Source organism: Aedes albopictus, chromosome 1, assembly GCF_035046485.1.
Source record: "Aedes albopictus strain Foshan chromosome 1, AalbF5, whole genome shotgun sequence".
Taxonomy (NCBI): Eukaryota; Metazoa; Arthropoda; class Insecta; order Diptera; family Culicidae; genus Aedes; species Aedes albopictus.
In genome coordinates, this window is record NC_085136.1 from 168,460,932 (window position 1) to 168,485,880 (window position 24,949).

Sequence of the window (24,949 nt, forward strand, 5' to 3'; positions counted from 1 at the left end):
TGGGGATCCCCTGTGAACACCTGGTGAAAATCCCTGAGGAAATCCTGAAAAATCCATGGGGAACTTATGGAAAAACTTAAAGGAAGTCAAAGAGAAATTCCTGAAAATTGTCAAGTGATATTTACGAGGACCTTCATTAAGTTTTCCTGAGATACTTCTTGAGGAATTCCTGATGAACTCCTGGAGTAATTCTCTAAGAACTGCTGGAGAAATTATTGAGATACTTCTGGGGATCTCCTTGAGTAATTCCACGGAGAATATCTGGAGAATTACCCGGGAGACTGAATGTTTTTTTGTGGAACTCTTGTAAATATTCCCGTGGAACTGCGGAAGAAAGTTTCAGGATAATCATGAACGAAATCTTAGGGAAATCTTGAAGGGATTCATGTATAATTACTGGAGTATTTCTTGGAAAATTCTGAAAGGAATTTTCGGATATTTTATGGAGAAATTACCAAAGAAATTTTAATGAAATTTCTAGTAGAAAATACACCGCACATTTAGGGAAGCTTATATAACTCTCATGGAATTCCTAAAAATATATCTGAAGAAGCCGGGAATCTTCCATGCAAATTATTGGAAGAATTCTCGAGGAATCCCTAGAAGAATTACATGAAAATTCTGCAGTATTCTCGGGGACATCCTGGAGAAATACTCGGAAAGCTCTTGAGGGTATTCCCGGAGTACTCCTGGGGGATTGTATGTGGAAGTTCTGGTGGAATTCCACCAGGGTTATTCTAGAGAAATTCCCAAGAAACTCTTGGGAATTATTGATGAACTCCTTGCGACAATTTTCCACTTCTTAAAAACATCCCAGAAAGAATTTTGGGAGAACTCCAAGAGGAAACCGCTAGCTCTCAGAAAGTACTCCTGGAAGAATCTAAAAAATCCGTTGAGGGAATCCCGGACTCCTTGATGAACCGCATAAAAAAAGTCATGGATGAGATTACCGACAACCGAGCCGACAACATTATTCCTGTTTCTCCTGCACTTCCAATCCAGAATATCTCCAGAAACCTCCCTGGAACGAAAATTAACCCCGTAATTTCACCGAAATCACCAAGCCGAAATCGCCAACCAGAAGTTTCGTTTCCGCTCAATGTTATTGTTTTTTTAGTTCGCCAACATAAACGTCAACCTATATCAAGTTGGCGTAGTGTGAACATCTTACTTGATATAGGATATCATCTCGCTATATTACTTGATATAGAGCGCAGTGTGAACGTAGCATTACTCACTACTCAGTATCAAGATCTTTATAATTCGGCAGGTTTATTACCTGCAGGATACCACATCTCCTTTTTTCCCATAAAACAGAATGCTAATATAAACCGGAATTTTCCAGAAGTCTTCTCTATATTAACAATTTCCATATTTACATCGTTTAGATTACTATCCTGAAATTTCAGACTACGATTATCTGTCCCATAGTCATTTTAGTTCACCGTGTACATTATTGTGAGATATCTCAGTTCTACCTCGTAAGTCTTTCAGAATGCAGTGACAATTCAGACGTCATCAGTTTGTAGCACTAACACGTGCTAACACAATAAAACGACTTCTTTATTGTGTTGTAAGTAAAGTTTAACATTTACTATGTACGCTTGATACGTTTGAAGTTTCTAATCTAGAAGCTTCTCTGTCGCCATCCACTTGTTTTGAACGCCGAGGATATAATTCCATTTACATTTGTTTACTCCCTTACATTACTGATAATATCTTCACTGTATCGCTCACAATAATACGGAACTAGTCCATGATGATATCACTATGAAATTTATGTTACTTCTCTCCCGTTATTTTTCTTATACTTTTCTGTTTCTTTCAACATGCCTTTCTTCATTAAGTTTCCTTTCCGATTTCTTTTTTTTTCAAATAGTTCCTTGAACGTAGTTGAAATCCGTTATCATTTTCCCGTTCACTTTTTTTCATTTTTCAGTGTTCTCGAGTTCACTTGTGTATCTTATTTTATTTATCTATTTTTTTTGTGTTCAATCCTTATAGGTAGAAGAACTTCACTATCTTTATCTTTACATCATTTCCTTTTTTTACAGAAGATCCCAATACTCGCAAGGTGATCAATTTCAGATCTCTTTAAATAATTATACTTATACTTGACACTGCTGACACCAAGACTGATGCATAATCACAACCAATATTTGCGTTTTTCTCCTTTTTCAAGTTCAAATCTGCCTGCTACATGCTTGAAATCGCAGTTGCAGTCTCGACGACGCTTTCCAGTCTCATTCGTCTATCTACTCAATCTGAGATACTCAACAGCATGTACAGTATTTGAAGGTAGTGCATTGACGTTTGAGACCTTAATTGTGATTAATGTTTAATATTACACTTCTGTTTTTTTCTGCATCTCTACGCTATTCCCACTACAGTAGACGTTTGATAACTTGTTTGAACATTTAGCGAATGAAATTGGATAACAGTATCGTCTGACAGCCGTCACTACTCATACGCTCACGTTAGATGAACGTGAATTCATTCATTTTAGCTAACTTGGCGCACCATTCTGACGGATATGTTACACTAACCGGACTGTTATAAAGCATTTCAGTTAAACCGTTTGTCCCGACCAAACGTCTACCATATTGAAAATAAACTGCATTCTGCGAATTTCTCATTGGATTTTGTAAGATGACGTCACGAATAAACGTTAGGTTCACTTGCGTTCTTCCTTTCCTCTTCTCTCCCACACGATTTTCGACAGTTTCCAGTGGTTTGTTTTGCCGTTCTCCTCTCTCTCGGGGAAAAAAATTAGGTTAAATTTCTATGCAAAACTCTATTGCGTGAGAGATAGTGCATTGTGACGTCATCGCTCTGTATCCCTGTACACTCTATCTTTAAGCGTCGATCCTGAAGCTAAGGCTTTCTCTGCCCTGCAACAATGTCTGAAGTTTGACATCCAATCCTCATTACTAGATATAAAACATCATAAGACTACGTTTCTTATAGGGTATTGGTTCCCTTATTAAGCATGTGGCTCCCATTTTCATCCTACAAAAAACAAAGGATTGAAGCGCTGTTTGTCATGTTTCTTATTTTTGTATTTTTTGTTAGAAGTGAGCACCCATGAAAACAAAAAGAACGGAATCAATCGGTGCCGTAATCGCTTGTTTTCGAATAGGATGAATATGGGAGCGTGAGATTACTGATGGCACACATACCCTATATTCGTCACAGTCTAGTTATTTCTGAATAACAAACTGTTTACTTCGTAGGTTTATTTTACGCTACACCTTTGTTTGTCGTAGCACACATTTTCACTCAACATCACTCTGTCAGAGTTCGGTGTACCTCATTGTTTTTATTTTAACAAGCTCCATCCAATTCCGATATCACCACCTTGCGTTCAACGTATTTTTTTTTCATATACCTAAGAGCCCGTCTTCCCATCTAATAAGATCGGGTCTCAATCCTGCATCATTGCTTCCGGCAAGTCTGAGTTATCGTTTTTCCTCTTGGGTTATACGATTATCTGTCTATACCCTTGCAACTCTTTCCCAAATTCGCTCTCCGGGAGCATGCCAGGCCTTGCATCAGCCAGTTTAATCCGGTCTCTGAGACCAATCTTTTCCGATACGCTCTCCGAGAGCAATGCAATGCTTTGGAATGACTATTGCAAGCTCGGTCTCCGGAACCAACTATTTCACCTTTTTTTTTAACGCTCTCCGGGAGCAAAACTGTGCATTGCACCAGTTACATTCAACAGCAGTTCCTTCTGCAACGCTCTCCGGGAGCATGGTGTACTTTTCAGTTACTCATCATTGATTTTAAAGATCCAAAAAACAGCGTAACTCCTACTTCGCCATTTTCAACTTTGCATCACACCTCCTCCTTCTCGTCCCATAACCTCAACAATCATGAGCACCGATCATTTTTTCTTCCGGCTGCCAAATGAACAACCAAAACACAATTATCTTTTGCAGATCCCATCCTAGTCGCCACTGTGGGAATCTCCTTCGGTGATCCTAATCGGTCACGGCTCAGACGCAATCCGGAATATCCGTAGATCCGTCCCACTGGTCTGATACGCTCTTCACTATCACTCCGTTCCCCGTCAGTCCCACTACTCTACTGCGCATATCCAAACAACACCCTAAACTGAATATACCGTATAATTGTTACTCACTACTCAGTATCAAGATCTTTATAATTCGGCAGGTTTATTACCTGCAGGATACCACAAACACAAAACCGACGAGGTGATGCGTGATGCGTGTGCATATAAGTGAATCAATGTCGCGATAAATATTATTATGATTTCTGGCCACCTGAGTTGCCATTGTGTTAACTTTTGTTTTGATATGAACGGCCTGAAGGCTGCTGCGATGCTGCTGGGTGGGTGACAGTATCTGTTCGATTTTGACATTGCGTCTGTATCGCGGGTATCTCCTCGCGGGCATATCGCCGCCGCCCAATGTGGATTTATTATGAGCGCCGCAATACTGTTGTTGTATTAACTAGGAATTATCAAACTGATGTTCCAAAATGGAACAATTTTCATTAATTCAAGAAATCAATGTTGTTTGCACTGTTATCCATAATATTTGGAAACTTTGGTGAAAATTTGTTTGAAATGGGTGCATTACCTCGTGCATTACTTATCTTCACTTTTGCGGCAATCGTCAAGGTTTGTTGATTTTGTTCATTAGGATACCAGTTTGACGGTTCGATAAGGTATTTTTGGCTTCACACTATTCGCTTCTCTACCTATTTTCTCTGGGTTTCACGTAGGGTATCGCGCCACTTGGGCGGAGCTTCTATATTCGTCTGTTTTCCACTATAACTCAGTCAATTTTGAACCAATAGTCTATTTTACGAAACGACAACAGTGTTGATATTGATATTAATAATAATAACACTCACGGGCTTGGGCGCAACCTTCTGTCAAATTTTCATTCATGAAATGAGCGATCAGCTGATCCGAAACGTCTCGTAAAATGGCTCATTGGCTTCTTTAGCGGTGTTGAGATAATTCCATATTCAGAATCTGCATGCAAAACTGAACCGAAATCCAAATTTTCATGAATTTTGGTGCCCGGGAACCTATTTAAAAATCAGTTTGAAGTTTGTATGGGAGCGATTTGTCGAATCACCCCTCGTCGCATTTTGTACTGGGCGGAGCTGTCAAGCAGTTGGCCAGCTGTCAAAAGGTGATTTCGAAAAATCTCTTCGAAAGCGATTTTAGGTACCAAAATGAAGTTCTAAAAATCTGAAAAAAATCATGGTGGTTCAGAAAAAGGTGCTCTTTTGTATAAAATAAAAAAAATCCATACATTTTTCCTCGCATTTTTCTTAATTTAAAAACCCAATTGACTTGAAATGTTGTACACGGGTAGATACTATACCCACCGACGAAGATTAAATTCGTCTGTGCTATACCTATCTCACCACATTCCAAAAGTTGTGTCAATTGGGTTTTTAAATTAAGAAAAAATCAATGATTTTTTTATTTTAAACGAAAGAGCAACTTTTTCTGAGCCGCTATGATTTTTTTCAGATTTTTAGAACTTTATTTTGGTACCTAAAATCATTTTCAAAGAGATTTTTTGAAATCACCTTTTGACAGCTGGGCAACTGCTTGACAGCTCCGCTCAGTACAAAATGCGACGAGGGGTGATTCGACAAATCGCTCCCATACAAATTTCAAATTGATTTTTAAATAGGTTCCCGGGCACCAAAATTGATGAAAATTTGGATTTCGGCTCAGTTTGGCATGCAGATTCAGAATATGGAATTATCTCAACACCACTAAAGAAGCCAATTGGTTCAAATTTGACAGAGTTGTAATGGAAAACAGACGAATATAGAAGCCACCGCTCAAGTGGCGCGATTCCCTATGCATTTTGAGAAAATTCGATTGTCGGCTGTGGGAAAACTTCGGGTTTCAACCACGACGACAATAGTGTTTTTTGACGTGCAGCTCCATAGGGACGTTCTCCGCAAGGTCATTTGTATGAGAGCCCCCCGTTCCAGAGACCGGTCCAGAGGTCACACCAAGCTAAAGCCTGGAACACATAGCGTCCGTTCCGTCGAGGTTTGCGTTTTTTTTGACAGTTTTCCCATGGGAAATGTGTCAAACTACAAAAGTACTGTCACGCACAAGCAAACGTATGCATTGACCAATCCTCGGACCAATCCAAATTCCTGTGTGGTAGTGGTTTGTGTTCAGATTTCCCGTGTTAAGCTATCTGTAAGAACTTTTTAAACATCTTTTGTTCTCACGTATATGGATAGGCTTGCATTAGGTTTCGTGAGACATTTTTTGGACAACTCAATTGTGTGGGGCACTTAAGAGCCTTCCCCCACAGACAAACAGACGTAACAGCTTGAACGATTTTCATGGAAATCCATCGCCCACTTCACACTACCATCACCTGGTGGAAAAGTTGCACGAATCGCTGTGTTGTGCCATATCGTCAACAGAAGGCGCTAGTGTGAAACGTCAAACGCATAGAAAAATGATGCGCGCGCCTCTGGTTGTGAAAGCCACAACTATAAAAATTTGAAATGATCGTTAAAAGCGTGGTCGATGGAAATTTCGCAAGTGTTACGTCTGTTTGTCTGTGCTTCCCCGGTCCCAAAAATACCCACACACACAATAGGGAACTGCATGAAATTCTCTCCTTCTCTTTCACTCTTACAGAAATTTTGTAAACAACAAGGCCAAGAAACGTCAAAATCCCATACAAAATCAAAACAATGCAGTGCCCTATATTGCAGATTACATCTCAAATTGGACTATCACACTTTTTTTGGTACGCCTAAAAAGTGTGATAAAAGTGCACATTTGCCTCGGATCGTCTCGACGTCTTCGGTGCACTTATTCCTTTATTTACAAGGAATAAGTGCACCGAAGACCTCAACACGATCCGACGTGTCCCTGCGCTGCAATCACACTTTGAAGGTGTGTGCACACTATTGTGTCAGTCCAATTTGGGGTGCAGTCAGCAATACCCTGAAATTCATTTTTAAATATACATGTATAGATCTGTCTTGCCCCTTTTAATGAGAGGTTCCGAACTTTTTGAAACATCTTGGCATTATTTATTTTGTCTCCATGCATACTGTCATTTGAATCAAAACAAACTCGCCGCTTCTCGCTGTGTGTAAACAAGTTTCGCCAAAAAAGGTTTGATTTTTTCAATAGTTTTGTAAGAAAATGACCAAATTTGCTTTATTTCCTTTTTCTAGCTTTGCCGCTGAACAGAGTTCTGTGAAATAAACTGCGTCTGGAGTGTGGATCACCATGGATGCAGCGGTTTCTTCCAGCACCGATCGCAGCCTGCAGCAGAATCCGGCCGTTCGGCGTCGGCAGATGCGGCAGAAGGTGTTGAACCGCATCCGGAAGGTCAACATCAAAAACAAGGGGCTGAAGAGTTTCTACTATTTTACCTACGAAACCGTGGCGGTGGATGGCAGGAACAAATCGGGAACCACCGCATCCACCTACTTTTTCAATGGGGAACCGTGCGAGGGGGATGAGCAGTTCCTGAAGCAAAGTGAGTATTTGGCGGCTTTATTTTGGCGATTGGTCATGTTCCAAGAAAGCTTGTGCCTATATCGAAAGTTTTTGATTGATAGTAGAGGTCTGTAAACCTCTTCAAGCCATTGTCTCTATATTGAAATAATTCCTGGATATGCGGTTCCATTTGTTACATCCCTAGTGAAACGTAGCGTATTCGTAACCAACGTTGCCGCCGGAACGAGAAAATCGGAAATCAAGGAACTGTTCGACCGCTACGGCAAAATCGAAAGTATCCAACTGAAGTCGCGAAATGGTGAAACGATCGTAGGAAGACAGCACATTTCCCCGTACAGTCCCATCGTGGCCATCGTTAAGTTCAGCAAAAAGGAAGAAGCCGAACGCGCTTGCGAAACGAAGGATGGCAAATTCCAGGCGAAGTTGGTCGATGCTCGGTCCAATTATGGTAAGATGTTTTTTAGTTGTCAGGGAGGATTTTCTAAATGAATTTTGTGAATTATTGTTTCCAGAAAAAGAAAACTGTATTCGTGTTGAGAACGTAGATCCTAAGGTTACGAAAATGGAGCTAAGGGAGCATTACGGCGCTTGTGGAACTATTCTTGGAATTTCGCTGGAAACGAATGACGGTTCCTTGATACTTACGGACAAGGAGTATCAAAAGCTGAGCTTTGTTTGCTGCTACATTCGCTTCAGTCGTAGGAGCGAGGCCAAGGTGGCACGGGAAATGCACGAGTACATATTCCGGGAGAGGAAGCTCCGAGTGGAGTTGGCCTACCAGAAGCACTGCGATCCAAACAGTAAGGGGAAAATGTAGAAAATCGATCGTACCTTCTCATGTAACCATTATCTATTTTTTCAGAACTGAGCAACAACGTTTTGCGAATGTTTTTCCAGAACGTCGGTAATGTGGTCGCCCTGGACCAGATTCCGCACCAGCACATGGGTTACGTGTGCTACAAAAATCCTCTTGCGCCGGAAACGATCAAACGGCTGAATCAGCGCGTCTACCGCAACAAGAGAATCCACTTTGAAAAGCTAGACATCGGAAATCTGGTCAAGAAGCAGCAGACCAAGTCTGGCGGCGATGCCATGGACATTGGCACCAGCAGTATTCAGGATGGCGGAGCCATGACTTCCACGCCGAATGCCTCAGCTTCGACGTCCTCGGGAGCAGGATCCGTGCCGAAGAAGGCAAAAACGAAGAACTTGCAGAAAAAGATGGCCAACACCAGCGGGGCAGCTGCTGCAACGCCAGGAGCAGCCCCGAAGAAGAAGATGCCCAGAAAGAGCGCAGGAACTGCGACAAAGGCAAAAGCAACCGAGAAGGCCACCAAGACTGCAAAAGAGGAGATGTCGTAATGATAAGCTTGAATCGAATGTAGATTTAACATGATATTTGCATTAAATTGTGTCGTATTTATGACAATGCAATACATTTTTTAGTCTGAAGTTTTTTTTTATCGATGACGCTCAGATCCTGTTTTAAGATAGTTAAGATCAGCTCTGATAAGTTCATAATGTTTGGCATCTTATATGTTATGGTACAATGCATATCTGAATTACTAACAAGAACGCATTTTGTTCACAGTTCCCTTTCAACATGCGGACAACTGGCCGCCCAGGTACAACGTAGATCAAATCAAGCAATCGAATGTCACTTTCGCTATGCATTGTGTGAGCCCGGAACTAGACCACTTCGGTGAGGTAGTCTAAGAGGTCCCAATGCACAGAAAAAGTCATTGGGGACGGTAAACACATCAGCTTTCAGCTCAAAGAGAACCAGATCGTCGCCTAGAGACGAAAGACGTTATTATCGAGACTTTCAGCCGGTGTCTGGTTCATCTTCGTCCGCTAAAAGATCCCAAATTGTTGAAATCACAGTAGGCATCGGTTTAAGCAACGACAACCAATAATTTATGTACATTAGCTTTAGAGTACATGATGCCATGGCAACGCCTAGTAACGCGTGGCACAGTAGGCGATAAGAAATTCAAATAAAATTTTCTTCATTAGTATCTAGTCAACGAACCAAACCAGACGTTTTCTTTTACTCTGCAAAAGGTTATGGGCCCGAGGCTGGCCATAGCCAGAAGAAAAGTGAAAAAGTAAAAATTTTCGTGATGAACCGTCAGCAGCAGAATGGAGCAAGCGGAATCGGAGCTGGATTACCAGGTGCCGTGGGCGGAGCCGGAGTGCCGGCCGCTGGAAACGGACGGATCAGCGCGGTCGCCATGCCCATTATTGAGAAGCTGAAGGGAAGCGAAAATTACTCTACGTGGGCGTTCGCGATGAAAATGACGCTCATTCGCGAGGGCACGTGGTACGCGGTATCGCCCCCGGCGGGGCAGCAAATTGACGAGGAGGTTAGTTTGCGAGCGATGGCCACGATTTGCTTGAGCCTGGAGACGACGAACTACAGCCTGGTGCAGGACGCGAAGGACGCTCAGGAAGCTTGGGAGCAGCTAAGGAACGCTTTCCAGGACAACGGCCTGACGAGGAAAATCGGGTTGTTGCGAAAGTTAACCTCGATTCGATTGGACGAATGCGGCAGCGTGGAATCGTACGTCGACGAGCTGATGTCCACGGCGCATAAACTTGCGGGAATCGGCTTCAAAGTGGACGACTCATGGCTGGCTGCGTTGTTGCTAATGGGACTTCCGGAGCATTATGAACCCATGATAATGGGACTCGAGGCATCGGGCACTGCGTTAACGTCGGACGCGGTGAAGGCAAAAATTTTGCAAGACGTGAAGCTACCGAGTGGATCGAAAAACGGCGGCGCCGACGGTGCGTTGTACTCCAACCCGGCACGACGACGACGTGGTGGCAACGGTGGCACACCGAAGAAGGACGACACTGTCGAGTCGCTCCGGATTACGTGCAGTTTCGGATGCTGCAGAAATTCCACATACCTCACTCTCGTTACGAACAGCGATTTATTAGTCACTCCGCTTTCCGATGTGGTTACACTTCCACTATTATTGTTTATTTTGAGCTTCTCAATAATGACATTTCCATACACGGAACTACAAATCAACCCAAATTTAAGTTGTTTTGACGCAATCCCGGTCTTCCGTGGAATAACTCAAATTTGCGTCAAACAGCGAAAGTGGTGAGTGAGTAGTTCTCGTTTGAGAGCGGCAAAAAAATTAACCCACTGGTAAGTTATTTTCACCCAACGGAGGCCTCAAATGACGCAAATTTGGGTTCACTTAAGAAAACCCAAATTTGGCTTCTTCCACGGAAGAGCAGCGGATGCGTCGTTGCTTCTCTCTTTGTTTTTGACAACATTGCGGTGGGGCGAGGGAGAAAACAACCCAACTTTGAGTTAAAAGCAGTTTAGCCAAATTTGAGTTTTTAAAACTTATTCTTTGGGTTTTAATATTTTTCCGTGTAGACAAATAGACGACCAAAGCTTGAACCAAAGCGTCACAGACAATAGACATACAAATGACAAATATAATACAAACCTAATTACCGCAGGGTACATCAACAGTGTTTATATACTCTGCATTCCTCACCTGGTCCGAGGATTGAAATATGCATAAAAACAAAGAATTTTATTGATACCGATATAGTGTTGAAAAGTAAAATTGACCCTATCATCCGTTATAACGCGCTGGCATTGTTGCAATTCTTCTGGAGCGCTTGGGTGTTGGCGTTTCCTTAGAAATCGGGCTTCGAGTCATCTCATTCTCGGTAGCTGTTTTTGCATCTGCCGTAGCTGCACCTGTCATAGCGGGATCTGCTGTAGCTGGATCTGTATGATCTGGATCGGTCGTTGCATCATGCGGAATGGGCCATCCCCCTCAAGTGCGCTACAGGCCGACGATATCCAACTCCACTGCCAACAAAACAACAACGTCACTTCCGCCTCTCTGAATCACCGAACACTCCGGTCGAAAGCTGGGCTCCAATTCTCTCGTCTCATAACCCTTGATCATGATTGCGTCTCCAATTGCTACATCTGCCCCTTTGGCGTGCTGTCGCTTATCGGCGCACAGCCTCCCCTGCAGTGAAGTGTAAATGAAGGTAGCAGGTCCCTTACAGGTCCTCCAGTAAGCAGCTCCATCGGAGACCCCCCGGCAACAGAATGCGGGGCAGTGCTGCAAGAATACACATAATCCTCAAGCGCCCTCCTCCAGTCCTCCCACAATGACCTCGCACCTCGCAACGCTCGGAGCATCCCCTGGTTCCGTCGTTCGACCAACTCACTCATTTGTGGCCAGTAGGGGATGCCACCAAGGATGGCACGGACTAGTCGGATGCTTCCCGCTGGTACAGCAGCTCGAAAACTCCTCGCCGGCAAATGAAGGTCCATCATCCGTTCGAACCGCTTCAGGACAAGTGTGCTCCTCGAACACTCGCCCCAGTGCCTCGACACTCTTGTGCGCACATGCTGTCCTCATTTCAATCACACAAATCCACCTCACCACTAACAACGCAAAGCTTCGAACCTCTCCCCTTGTCTCCGGCACCCTAAAGCTTCTGATTGCTGCCACTTTGTCGTCGGCAGGATATATACCATGGCTGCTGATCTTGAAACCAAGAATCTCCAGCTCCTCCACCTCAAACAAGCATCCATCCTTGTTCAGCAAAGCGTGATTCCTCTCAAGGACAGCCTATACAAACTATCACCCCATCAATGCCCGCCAACATCTCGCTCATTATTCGTTGAAAAATCTCTGGCGCGCAATTTATGCCAAACATTAAGCTCCTGAAACGCATCAGATCCCCGCTCGTCATGAAGGTTGTTACCTCTCGCGATTCAGGGTGTAGTTCCACGTAGTAGTAGGCAGTAGTGGATAGTGCTCACGTTGTATCGCTTGATTAGGATATCGCACATCAATACATAGCCGCATATCATCAGTCCCCTTGGGGACTACTACCATTGGAGAAATTCAGTCAGATGGCCCAATAACTGGTTCAATCATATCGGCATCGAGCACTTCCTGAAGCCCCTGATTGACCCTAGCCTCCATTGCCACAGGGACTCTGAGGTAAGCCAACTTCCTTGGAGCCATTGGGGAACGTTCAAAAATTACGTCCAACATTTGGTGGAGGGGGGGGGTCTAGAAAAGTGTGACAGTACGTGTATTAGGTATAGGAAAATAGCGTGACAGAGGGGGGAGGGGGGGTCTAGAAATCCCGAAAAACGATGGACGTAATATTTGAATCTTCCCTTGTGTAATCAATCGACAGCTCCACCTGGACGTTCGGAAATATTTGAAACGCAACCCTCTTTTGGACAACACTGTATTTAAACCTCTAACCCTACTTTCAACACCTTGAGATCCTCAGTCGTCTCTTTGCTAAGCAGACATCTTTGTGCCCCTTCAATCATAAAAAAAAATCCGCATAATTCTTGGGCTTTGTATCATGAATCGCTATCCAAGCTTCAAAAATGGCCAAAATCCGCAAGGGTTCCTGAGAAGCATACGCTGTAAACTGTCAATCGCATTGAAACCCTCTATTCTTGGCGCTACGGTCTTCAACCGGTCTCGCATCTTTTCAATTTCGTTACACTCTCGGTGTGCGCTACGGTCTTCAGCCGGACTCGCATCTTTTCATTTCTTCTTCAGTTGTGCGCTACGGTCGCCAACCGGACTCGCATCTTTTTTTTTCACTTCATCCTCGGTGTGCGCTTCGGTCATCAACCGGACTCGCATCTTTTCTTTCTTCTTTTCTTCACTGCGATTTCAATTTTAAGCTTCCAACTTCTAGAGAATCGATTTTCATTTTAGAACTTGCGACATCCCTCACGATGCCATGGAATTTTTCAAATCATCCCCGCAATCAATAATCCATACATCGTACACAATCCTCTCAAGCATACACACAATCTCGCACACAATGATCACTGACCGAACATGTAGCATCAAGAACTTAAAACATCCATTTATTATCGTTCACCTTTCAAGTCCCCTCTCAAAAACCGGAACCGCAGTTTAAAGGAAACTTACCGCAGCAAACAAATCGTACCGGCTGCGCCAAATTGTCGAGTCGCTCCGGATTACGTGCAGTTTCGGATGCTGCAGAAATTCCACATATCTCACTCTCGTTACGAACAGCGATTTATTAGTCACTCCGCTTTCCGATGTGGTTACACTTCCACTATTATTGTTTATTTTGAGCTTCTCAATAATGACATTTCCATAGACAAATAGACGACCAAAGCTTGAACCAAAGCGTCACAGACAATAGACATACAAATGACAAATATAATACAAACCTAATTACCGCAGGGTACATCAACAGTGTTTATATACTCTACAGACACGTGCCACAACTGCAAGAAGCGGGGGCATTTTGCAGCAAAGTGCCCACAGAAGCAAACCCCACAGAGGACGTCGGGCAAAGCATTGTGCAGCGTTTTTGCGATGGGTGAGGTAAGTGGTGAGGAGTGGTACTTTGACTCCGGCGCCACGTGCCACATGTCTCGGAGTGGCAACGGCTTTGTGAAGCAACAACACATGGCGCACCCGGTTGGCACGGCGAACAACGGCAACATGATGTCTGTCGCGAAGGGTCTGGTCAAGCTGGATCTCGAAGAAGGCCCCATCGAAGTGAAGGATGTGCTGCAAATTCCGGAACTGGCCACCAATCTACTTTCGATCAGCAAAATCTGTCAGAAGGGACTGACGGTGTTTTTCGACGCGGAGCGATGCGAAGTCCGCGAGAACGATGGGAACGTGATCGCATCCGGCACACACGTGGGTGGCCTGTACAAGCTCAACCGGAATAACGAGCAGGCGTTAATAGCACCGAGCGCATCCATCTGGCACAGGCGGCTAGGTCATCTGAATCGCCAAAGCTTGCGGAAGTTGATGACGATGGCGGACGGCTTCGAATTGCGGGATGACGCTATTCCGGAGTGCATCGCTTGTATCGAGGGTAAGCATGCACGTAATCCTTTTCCTTCCAGTGTTTCGCGAGCCGAAGGGCTATTGGACTTGGTACACTCGGACCTGGTAGGACCCATCGAAGTTCCATCTCTCGGTGGCAGCCGTTATGTGATGACATTCATCGACGATGCGAGCCGGAAGGTGTTCCTCTATTTCCTGGAACGAAAAAGCGAAGCATTTGGGGCGTATGAAACGTTCAAGGCAATGGCCGAGCGCCAAACAGGACGAAAGCTGAAGGTTCTGAGGACGGATAACGGAACCGAGTATGTGAATGCATCGTTCAGACGCAGTATGGCAAAGGATGGAGTTCGCCATGAGAAAACTTGTCCGTACACTCCCGAGCAAAATGGTGTGGCGGAGAGAATGAACCGGACGCTCATCGAGAAAGCCCGAAGCATGCTGAACGATTCGCGCCTACCGAAGCAATTTTGGGCCGAGGCGGTTTCAACGGCAGCGTACCTCGTCAATCGGAGCCCGACGAGGTCAATCGAGACGACACCGGAAGAAGCGTGGACCGGTAGGAAGCCGGATTTGCGACATTTAAGGATTTTTGGATCGCTAGCGTTGGTCCACGTGCCGAAGCAACGAAGAAGGAAGTTCGACGCCAAATCCCAGAAAGCGATTTTCGTGGGATACGCCGACGGTACCAAGGGGTATCGTGTGTACGATCCGGTCAAGCGTGACATTCGGATCAGCCGCGACGTGGTTGTGGTTCAGGAAGGCGAACCGCAAAATTTGGTCGAACGTGAGGATAATCAGCAGCAAATACAGTTCATGGAGCTGTACTCGATCGATGAGCCGACTGCGACTGGCGAGATGAACCCGGTTGCGGAACCGAGAATCGGTGGCGGTGAGCTCACTGAAGACGAGATTGGAGAGCTGACATCATCCGACAGCGAGTCAAGTGATCCGGAATTTCTGGATGCGAGCAACGAGCCTGCGCTCCCGTCGCAACTTGGTAGGCCAGCTGTTGAGCAGCAAGGGCTTAGGCGTAGCGACCGGGAGCGCCGAATTCCAGGCAAGTATTCCGATTTCGTTACGTATAGTTCCTTTTCTGGCGAAGTTGTTTCCCCCCAGCTCACATCGATGTCTCCCAACACGACGGTCGACGACCCTCAAAGCGCTCAACGGGCCGGATCGCGAACAGTGGATCGCGGCCATGCGTAAGGAAATCAAGGCCCTGGAGGAGAATCAAACGTGGGAGCTAACCAGTCTTCCAAGCGACCGGAAGGCAATCCGGAACAAATGGGTCTTCAGGACGAAACGAGGACCAACTGGTGAGATCGAGCGGTACAAGGCCCGCTTGGTCGTGAAAGGGTGCTCGCAGCGGCCAGGAATCGACTACGACGAAGTGTACTCCCCGGTGGTGCGGTATTCCACCATCCGCTACCTCTTGGCGCTGGCGGTAAAGCACGACCTCGATATAGAGCAGATGGACGCTGTTACTGCTTTCCTCCAAGGCGAGTTGGCGGACGAGGTCATCTATATGAAGTTTCCTCGAGGATTTGCTGGCACCTCCAAACAAGTATGTCGCTTGCGGAAGGCAATGTACGGGCTCAAACAGGCGAGCCGTGTGTGGAACAGCCAGCTAGACAAAGCGCTGAAGGATTTCGGCCTGGAGCAGTCGAAAGTGGACCCATGCCTGTACTTCCGGGTCGACGGTGAGAAAATGATTTTCGTCACCATTTACGTGGACGATTTCTTGATTTTCACCAACGAAGCGAAGTTGAAGCGGAGATTGAAGTCGTTCCTCCACAATCCACAAAATGAAGGACCTCGGCGAAGCAACCTTCTGCCTGGGATTGAGGATCACGCGGGACCGGAAGAACGGAGAGCTGTGGGTAGATCAGGAGCACTACATCGACAGCGTGTTGCGGCGGTTCAACTTGGCGAACTGCAACCCAGTCTCCACGCCGGCAGAGGCAAGCATCAAGCTGGACAAATCGATGTCACCGGCGACGCCGGACGAGGCCCGCGAAATGAAAGAAGTTCCATACCAGTGAAATATCTAAGTGCGAGGGAAAACTAGAGTTTCTGTCTTCACGAGATGTAATAAAAAGACGTGTTTACTCGATGGTAGTCACAAAACTTCTGAACTCTTGTATTTCGCCTGTTCGTTCACATTGCTCTATTTCTCCTATTTTCCCTTTTCTCTCATCTCACTTTTTCTATCCACTCTGAGCGAGTTCCTAAGCGTTTGTCACTACTACAACTCCTTAATCCTTTAGTTCGAAAATAGTTCATTTTATTTCAATATAAGTTCAAACTCAAATTCACTATACTTTAAAATCTTCGAATGCATATTATGCTTAACATTTACAAAAGAATCGATATATACAATTATACAATTTAAAATTCTTGTTAACTCGAATTTACTAATAGTAAACGAAATCGCTTCTTCTACGCTTCTTGTTTCTTCTTTTCGATTTTCTTATCGAAACCACTGGGAGTGGATCCGATTCTTGATTCGGAGAATCTACTTCAAGATTATCGTTTGTAAAAATGAAGGAATCGGCAGGGTAGCCGTAAAATTCAAAATCTGGATTTGAAATATCGGAATCTTCTTCCTCGTCTTCTCTTCCTCTCTTACTTGTACCACAACCATCGTTACTTTTTCTTACCACAGGCGACGACAAAACAGATTCTAAAAATGGTGCGGATGACAAAGGTGGTGGTTCTCGATTTGTTACAGATGACGAAACTGGTGCTGCTTCTGGATTCGGCGACAAAACAAGTGCTGGATCGTTTACTGAGGCGTTTCCACTCTCAAAAGGAAAAACTAAAGTTCCCTTGCGGTGAGGGTCACGATAGCTTCAATTGACGCTTATGCGCCAACACTATCCTTCCCCCAAGAGAAATCTGGAAAGTAGCATCAGAAACTTGTCTTAAAAATTTGGCTGGTAACCATCGTCTGATGTCTGTAGTGTTTATGTTTTTGTAAAAAATCAGATCTCCGTTTTTGAGTGCTGTAAATGCATCGGGTTTTTTAACAACTTTTGCAGTGTGCAAAACAGGATCATCATGCGAGTTAGTCAAATTGTTTTTAAAATTTTTCTTTGGATTAATTAGGTCCAGCATAGTTTTTGGTTTATAAGAGAGCAATCTTTCTCAAGGAAACTGGCCTTGTCTATCTACGCAAATATTGCGATAGTTAGACAAAAAATACGCAATTTGTTCTTCAACGTCTAATCTCTTCATTTCCGGATCAAGAAAAAACTTTTTTAAAACATCTTTCACTAAACGCACGGTTCTCTCCGCTTGTCCGTTGCTCTCTGGGTGATACGGTGGACTTTTCATTACCAAAATCCCCTGGTTTTTCAAAAACGAAACGAAGTTGTCTGAATTGAAAGGTGGTCCTCCATCTGTGACCACTACGTCCGGTAATCCGTACCTAGCAAAAATCCCCAAAAGTACCTTCAAAACCTTTTTGCAGTCTGTTCCTTGTCGCATGTACTCTAGCTCTATCCACTTGGTAAAGCTGTCAACAACAACTAGAAAAATTTTACGGTCAAAGTAGAAAAAGTCAGCGTGAATCCTGCTGAAGGGTTTAGTTGTTGGAATCCATCGGGAGTAGGGAGCCTTTTTGTTGATCGCTGTCATCTGGTGGCATATCGCGCAAGCCTTCACATAGTCCTCCACGTCCTTGTTTAGTCCGAACCAGTAGACTGTCCTACGCGCTAGTTGCTTGATCTTACTAATCCCTGAGTGGTTCATATGGAGCATTTTGAGTACTTTGCTCTTCATACTCTCAGGAATTACCACGCGATCCTGGAATAAAACGCATCCCTCGATGTCTTCAAGCTCCTGATAGTGAGAATACACGTCGACAAAACGCCTTTCCAATCTCTGTGGCCAACCTTGTTTGAGGTATTTCAAAATTGTTTGCAGAAATTCGTCCTTTAAAGTTTCCCTAGCCACTTCTTTATAATCGATTGGAAATTCGTTGGAAAAGTTAAGGTTTTTGACGTATTCTCGTGCCAGTTCTTTGGGAATTTCATCGGACAGAGGAAAACGACTGCAAAAATCTGCATTTCCCATCCTTGAAGAAGGCCGATACACTATGTCGTAGTCGTAAATAGAAAGTTCCATAACGTATCTTTGTAAACGCGTCACCGAAATTGAATTTTTACCCTCTTTGCCAAAAATACCGATTAGAGGCTTGTATAAATAGTGAAATGCATTCCGTAAAGAAATTTGTGAAACTTCTTTACAGTGCTCACAACTGCTAACGCCTCGAGATGCAAAATGGGGTAGTTTTTCTGTGCGCTGTTCAAAGAAAATGAGGTGAAGCTTATTGGTTTCTCTTCGTCTTCAACCAAATGTGCGATTACACCTCCCAAACCATAGCTACAGGCATCTGTTACTACTACAATGGGCTTATACGGGTCAAAATACTCCAAAAGGTTTGGGTTTAAAAGAAATCCTTTACAATCTTCAAATGCTTTCTTACAGTTGTCAGTCCAACAAAACGTCACGTTTTTCTTTAAAAGATTGTAGAGGCAGCTGATGCGAGTGGACAAATTAGGAATGAACTTAGAGTAATAAGTTACAAGTCCTAAAAATGCCTTCAACTCTGAAACGTTCCGTGGAGCTTTCGCTTCACGGATGGTTTTCACTTTATCGGGGCAGGGGAGCAATCCCTTGTCTGTCAAAACATGCCCCAGGTAAGGCAATTGCGTAACAAAAAACTTGCATTTTTTCAAATTAACTTTTATGTTGGCTTTGGCCAACCTTTCCAAAACCAAAAAAAGTTTGTCTCTGCAATCTTTGAAGTCCTTACCCGCTATCAGCACATCATCCAAATAAACTGAAACATTCTCCAAACCACAAAGTACTTGGTCCATGACCTTCTGGAATATTGCTGCGCTAGACGAAGCCCCTTGAGGAAGTCTGTTGTAGCAGTAGAGGCCCTTAATGGTATTGATTACCATGAACTTCTGTGAACGATCAGTCAAAAGCAGCTGTGTATAAGCGCCCTCTAGGTCCAAGGAACAAAAAACCGTTGAACCCGAAAGTGTAGCAAACAGATCCTGCGCTACAGGCAAAGGATACGTATTTGGAAGCAAAACTTTATTTATTGAGACTTTGCAGTCTATCACCAAGCGAATAGTCTGATCCTTCTTCACAATAGCAATGACCGGTGAAGCCCATTCGCTGGCTTCAACTGGTGTGATAACTCCTTGTCTTTCCAGATCCGTTAAATAGTCAATCACTTGCTGTCTCAATCGTAATGGTACTTCGTAGGCCTTTTTGAAAATCGGTGTGTCCTCCTTCAAGATTAAATCTCCCTTATAACCAACTATCGGACTGGAAAAATCTTTAGTAAAAATTGTAGGAAACTTACTTTGTACTTCATCAACAATATTCTGCTCATCAGCCAGGTTAATGTTCCCCACCATCGACGGAGGATTGGCAAAAGTGTTTCGCCAACCGAAATAGAACTCATCTAGCCAAGTCCGGCCAACCAGCGGGATAAAATCGTTGTTACAACGCAACACAACCATGCTCAGTTGTTTGCGCTTTCCAGCGAGCTGCACATCTACGTAAATTCTTCCAACAACTTTTAGTTTGTTACCGTCAATAACTACTAGCTTTTTGTTGCAGCTTTGCAGCTTACAATTTGCAAAATTTCGTAAGTACAGCTCTTCTGAAATCACACTCTCCGCTGATCCGCAGTCTATTTCCATGGTCAAACGCTTCTGGCTTACTAGCACCTCCACATAGCAGGGTTCATTGATTTTGTTGACGGACGAAGACGAAATCATTAAGCAAGGCATGCCGTCGGAATAATCAGAATCGTTATCTAGATCTTTCTTTAACCGCTTAAAAAGTCCCGAATCTTTGGAGCTAGTTGATGGCTTTGGAGTGTCTACAAACTTAACGCTGGATTGATTTCTACGCGGGCTTTTGTCGTGTAAACTGTAGCAAAACTTTCTTGTGTGTCCAGTTTTCTTGCAAAAGGAACAAATATATACTGGTTTAGCGGAACTTCCACCTCTTTTGCCTCGGTATTTGCTATTACTCCTACTCCTGGACGAGAACGATCGGTTCCGGTCGAAACTACGACTCCGGTTCCGGAATCTGTTCCGAGACCGTGAAACTTCCGGTCGGTTACCTAATCGTGCTACTACGCTCACTCTCCTATCATCATCATGCTTTAGTTGTCTGGTTCTACTGGCTGAAATCTCGGAGTTAAGGATAAGCCTTTCCGCTTTTGTAGCAGATAGATCCTCTTCATCGCAAAGTCTCTTCTGCAGTTGCACATCACTCAATCCTATAACCAGCATATCCCATCCTCGTCGCCACTTGAAATATCTAAGTGCGAGGGAAAACTAGAGTTTCTGTCTTCACGAGATGTAATAAAAAGACGTGTTTACTCGATGGTAGTCACAAAACTTCTGAACTCTTGTATTTCGCCTGTTCGTTCACATTGCTCTATTTCTCCTATTTTCCCTTTTCTCTCATCTCACTTTTTCTATCCACTCTGAGCGAGTTCCTAAGCGTTTGTCACTACTACAACCAGGAGGCAGTGGGCTGTCTCACCTATTTGGCGCAAGTGACGCGGCCGGATATCAGTTTTGCGGTCAATCAAGTCAGCCAATTCAATTCGAATCCTGGGCGCAGTCACTGGAATGCTGTGAAGCGCATCATGCGGTACCTGCGAGGCATGAAATCAAGCCGACTGACGTACTCGAAGGATCGGGCATCGAATCTGGTTGGCTACACAGATGCCGATTGGGGAGGAGAACCGGATTCCAGGAAATCCACTACTGGATACGTGTTCACCTTCATGGGAGGAGCTGTGTCGTGGAACGTGAAGCGGCAACCAACAGTTGCGTTGTCCTCGTGCGAAGCGGAATACATCGCACTTTCCCTCACAATCCAGGAAGCGCTTTGGTGGCACCACTTCCAGTCACAGATGTTTGGCGTGCAGGGGATTCCTATCCGGTGCGATAATCAATCGGCCATCTGTATCGCCAGGAATCAAGGGTACAATCCACGGACGAAGCACCTAGACATCCGGTATCACTTCATCCGGGATGTCCTACAGCAAGGCATAATTGAATTGGGATACGTGAACACGAAGCAACAACCTGCGGATGGGTTCACCAAATCCCTGACGAATCTGAAGCTAGAAGAAAATAAGAAATTAATTGGATTCATTGCTTAGGGAGGAGTGTTGAAATCACAGTAGGCATCGGTTTAAGCAACGACAACCAATAATTTATGTACATTAGCTTTAGAGTACATGATGCCATGGCAACGCCTAGTAACGCGTGGCACAGTAGGCGATAAGAAATTCAAATAAAATTTTCTTCATTAGTATCTAGTCAACGAACCAAACCAGACGTTTTCTTTTACTCTGCAAAACAAATAAAATCTTCCGCTTATCTATCGACAGCAAGTCAAGATCGGGTCACCATGTAGCATCAAACCTCTTTGGAACGCACAGTACCGTCTGGCGCTCCGGTAGCCTAAAGCCCCAAATAGCCTCACTAATAACCAACACCGAACCAGCCTGAAGTTAGGTCGAATATCATCGCCGTGTGCACCCGCTGGTCAAGACCGTTTTGGTACCATCAATTCGTACACCGATGTCGATTAAACCAACCCAGACGTCCGGCCATAAGGTCGGGTGACACTGACTTGAAACGGCGGAAGGGCTAATGTCGGCGCTGTGCTCCATCTCATAAAACCGTGGCGTGGCCTTAAAGTACGTTTCTGACCTGTGCCTAGCTTAGGCAACTAACTGGGTGGAAGTAGGTTCAGATTAACGCTCCTGATTAACGCTGATCCGGCTCTGAGCCCAGTTCCCATAAGGGTCTGGGCCAATTCTCGGGTGGCCTCCCTGTTAGCATAAATAACCACCAGGATCATTGGCGAGTACTTCATTTGTAGTGAGGGATAGCGGCTCTAAAGAGAACCCAACAGGAATAACTACCAAATCTTATAAACAACAACAATGTGATCGAGAGTGGAGAGGCAGAAGGAACGGCATTGAACCCGTTCGCGCAAGAAGAACTTGCGAGATCGCCAGTACAAGGAGCTGTTGTACCCACCAGCGAGCAGAAAGCAGGAGGTTCAACAGGAGCGGACTACACAAAGATGTTGGTAGTTGCCGGACAGTTGGACACGAGCGGCGGACTATCATCAGCAAGGACCTGAAATAGGGTCTGCTGAAGCTCCGCAAATCGCTGCCTCTGGTCAAGAAGGAATATGAGTATGATCCTGGTCGAAGAGCGGAGTACTGTTCATGCGAGCAGGAAGAAGCGGTCCACCCAAACGGACAGTTCCCTCTTTGCTGGCAACGCATCGATGCAGCACGAAACCATGCAGCTCGCCGGAGCCGTAGCGGAGAGTTCAAACCACCCTACGGCTCGATTCATGGTCGAATCCTGCCGAAGAGATGCGGCCCAAGAAGCGTCCGGCAGAGTCGGGCCGAAAACACGAAGAGGGAGAAAGAGACGGTCAGCGCGAGCAACCTGGCTCCTAAGAGAAACGGGGTCCAACCGGACCAAGGAAAGGAGAACCCTTGGATTACGGTTGGAAAGAAGAAGCCGAGAAAAGTAAATCTAGCCCGCAAGCGCGAACGGAGCGACGCTCTGGTCTTCAAAACTGGATACATACGCCGACGTGCTGAGGGCCATGCGAGGCGCCGATGTAAAAAGCATCCGGCGTACCAGGACTGGAGAGATGATGTTAGTGCTGAAAAAAGAGACGGCCAAGAAAGGCACCTCCTACAAGGCACTAATCCAGGAGGTACTTACTTGATGGGCTACAACTACGCCAAATGAAGCATTCGCCTCCACTGGTCTCGGTCCTGGGCCAATCGCTTCCAGTCACCCTGAGCGCTTAGAGCCCTTAGGTCCTCCTCAACTGCAAAAAGCCAATATGTGCGCGGCCTACCAAGAAGCTAACGGCCCCTTCCTGGTTCTCTGCTGAATATTGTTTAGTTTGTCGCTTCACTATATCCATCTCTTTATATACTTGGTACAATTCGTGGTTCATGCGACGCCGTCAGATGCCGTCCTCCAGTTTATCGCTGAATATTGTTCGCAGTACTTTACGTTCGTAGACTCCAAAGGCTCTCCGATCAGCTTCTCTCAACGTCCACGATTCATGGCCGTATAAAGTGACCGGAAGAATCAGAGTCTTGTACAACGCGAGTTATGTCTTCGTTTGCAGCTTACGGGACTTCGCCCAGGAGGTATTGGGAGAAAAAGTGCAGGTGAGAGCCCGTTATAACGGCGGAGGTGACTTTCCAATGTAAAAACCTGAACGAGATCACCGACGCAGAAGAACTCGCAGCCGCACTTCAGAAGAAGTGCGAGGTAGATGCACAAAGCAAATCGATCCGCCAGCGAATGGATCCGGCATGCATGTAGATCGCCACGATCAAGCTCCCCTTAGGAGAGGTGAACAGAGCGACTACAGTCGGCAGGATCAAAGAAGGCTGGTCAGTGTGCCTACTCACCATGCACGCGTCGCCAGTGGCGTGTTTCAAGTGCTTCGAACAAGAACACAAGTCGTGGGTGTGTAAAGGCCCCAACAGGAGTAAACTTTGTTTCAAGTGCGGATTGAAAGGCTACATCGCCAGGGAGTGTAACTCGACACCAAAATGTCTTATTTGCACGTCGAAACAAGGGTCCTACGACGGGCGGGCCTAAATGTCCAGGCACGCGAGATGGTCGAACCAACCGACGATAATGCAGGTTACACAACTAAACCTGAACCACTGTGAAGCCGCACATTAGTTGCTGTGGCAGTCAGTCTCGGAGTCAAGTGGATATTGCGAAGATAGGCGAAAAAAACCTACAGTAGAAAAGGTGCAGAGTCCATCATGAATGTGACCTTCTGGAACATGGCCGGGTCTAAACCCTAGCTCGGACTGGAGGATCTACGATGGATACACGCACATTGACCATCTGGCGATTCGGTACAGAGTGTAACACGGAGGCCACAGCTGAAGGTTATCGACCGTCATCGGGGATGGCAGATCTCGTGCTTCGATAAACCGGCATTTGTGGAGCGAGAGCGATTGCTTATGGAGGATAACACCGACGATCTATCCAGCGATGATCTAGTCGGAACCCTAAGCCGAACATGTGAAGCCATAATGCCAAGGCGAATCCCTTTCAAGAAATGGACGCAAACCGGTATACTGGTGGTGTCCAGAAATCGCAGAACTCTGTGCATCTTACCTAAGAGCTAGAAGGATGATGCAAAGAGCTCGCACCGATGAGGGTAGAATGGAGTGAAGTGAGGCCTACAGGACGGCTGAACTGGCACTGAACAAAGACATTAGGGAGCGTAAGCGGGTGTGCTCCGAAAATTTCTGCCAGGCATCCAACACGACCCCTTGGGGTGATGCCTATAGAGTACCCAGTCAACCAGTGATCGTATAAGATGTTGCACAAAATGTTAAAGTGGAGGCGATATGCGTACATTTTACATGCGCCTAAATGGAGGCATGCAGGCATATAGGCTTTATCATCTTATGCAACATCTTATACGATTACTGGTTGACTGGGTAGTCATGGCC

The 24,949-nt window shown here is 45.2% G+C and overlaps 2 protein-coding genes across 5 annotated transcripts in view; both read left to right on the forward strand.

Annotated features, from left to right (window-relative positions):
- Nucleotides 1-24,949, forward strand: part of LOC109412137 (protein unc-13 homolog 4B) — a 381,313-nt gene that overhangs the window by 96,333 nt on the left and 260,031 nt on the right. The window lies entirely within an intron of this gene.
- LOC109412143 (uncharacterized) lies at nt 7,018-8,936 on the forward strand. The gene is made up of 5 exons (XM_019685790.3): nt 7,018-7,147; nt 7,210-7,517; nt 7,683-7,946; nt 8,011-8,298; nt 8,361-8,936. The coding sequence occupies exons 2-5, from the start codon at nt 7,265-7,267 to the stop codon at nt 8,858-8,860; spliced, it is 1,305 nt and encodes a 434-aa protein (XP_019541335.2). The 5' UTR covers nt 7,018-7,147; nt 7,210-7,264; the 3' UTR covers nt 8,861-8,936.

What these genes read in the sequence shown, in the direction of transcription:
- LOC109412143 (XM_019685790.3), top strand. Translation starts at nt 7,265, where the DNA reads ATGGATGCAGCGGTTTCTTCCAGCACCGATCGCAGCCTGCAGCAGAAT. An exon ending in TGAGCAGTTCCTGAAGCAAA is followed by an intron (nt 7,518 to 7,682) that starts GTGAGTATTTGG and finishes TTACATCCCTAG; the next exon opens with TGAAACGTAGCGTATTCGTA. An exon ending in GAAGCACTGCGATCCAAACA is followed by an intron (nt 8,299 to 8,360) that starts GTAAGGGGAAAA and finishes CTATTTTTTCAG; the next exon opens with AACTGAGCAACAACGTTTTG.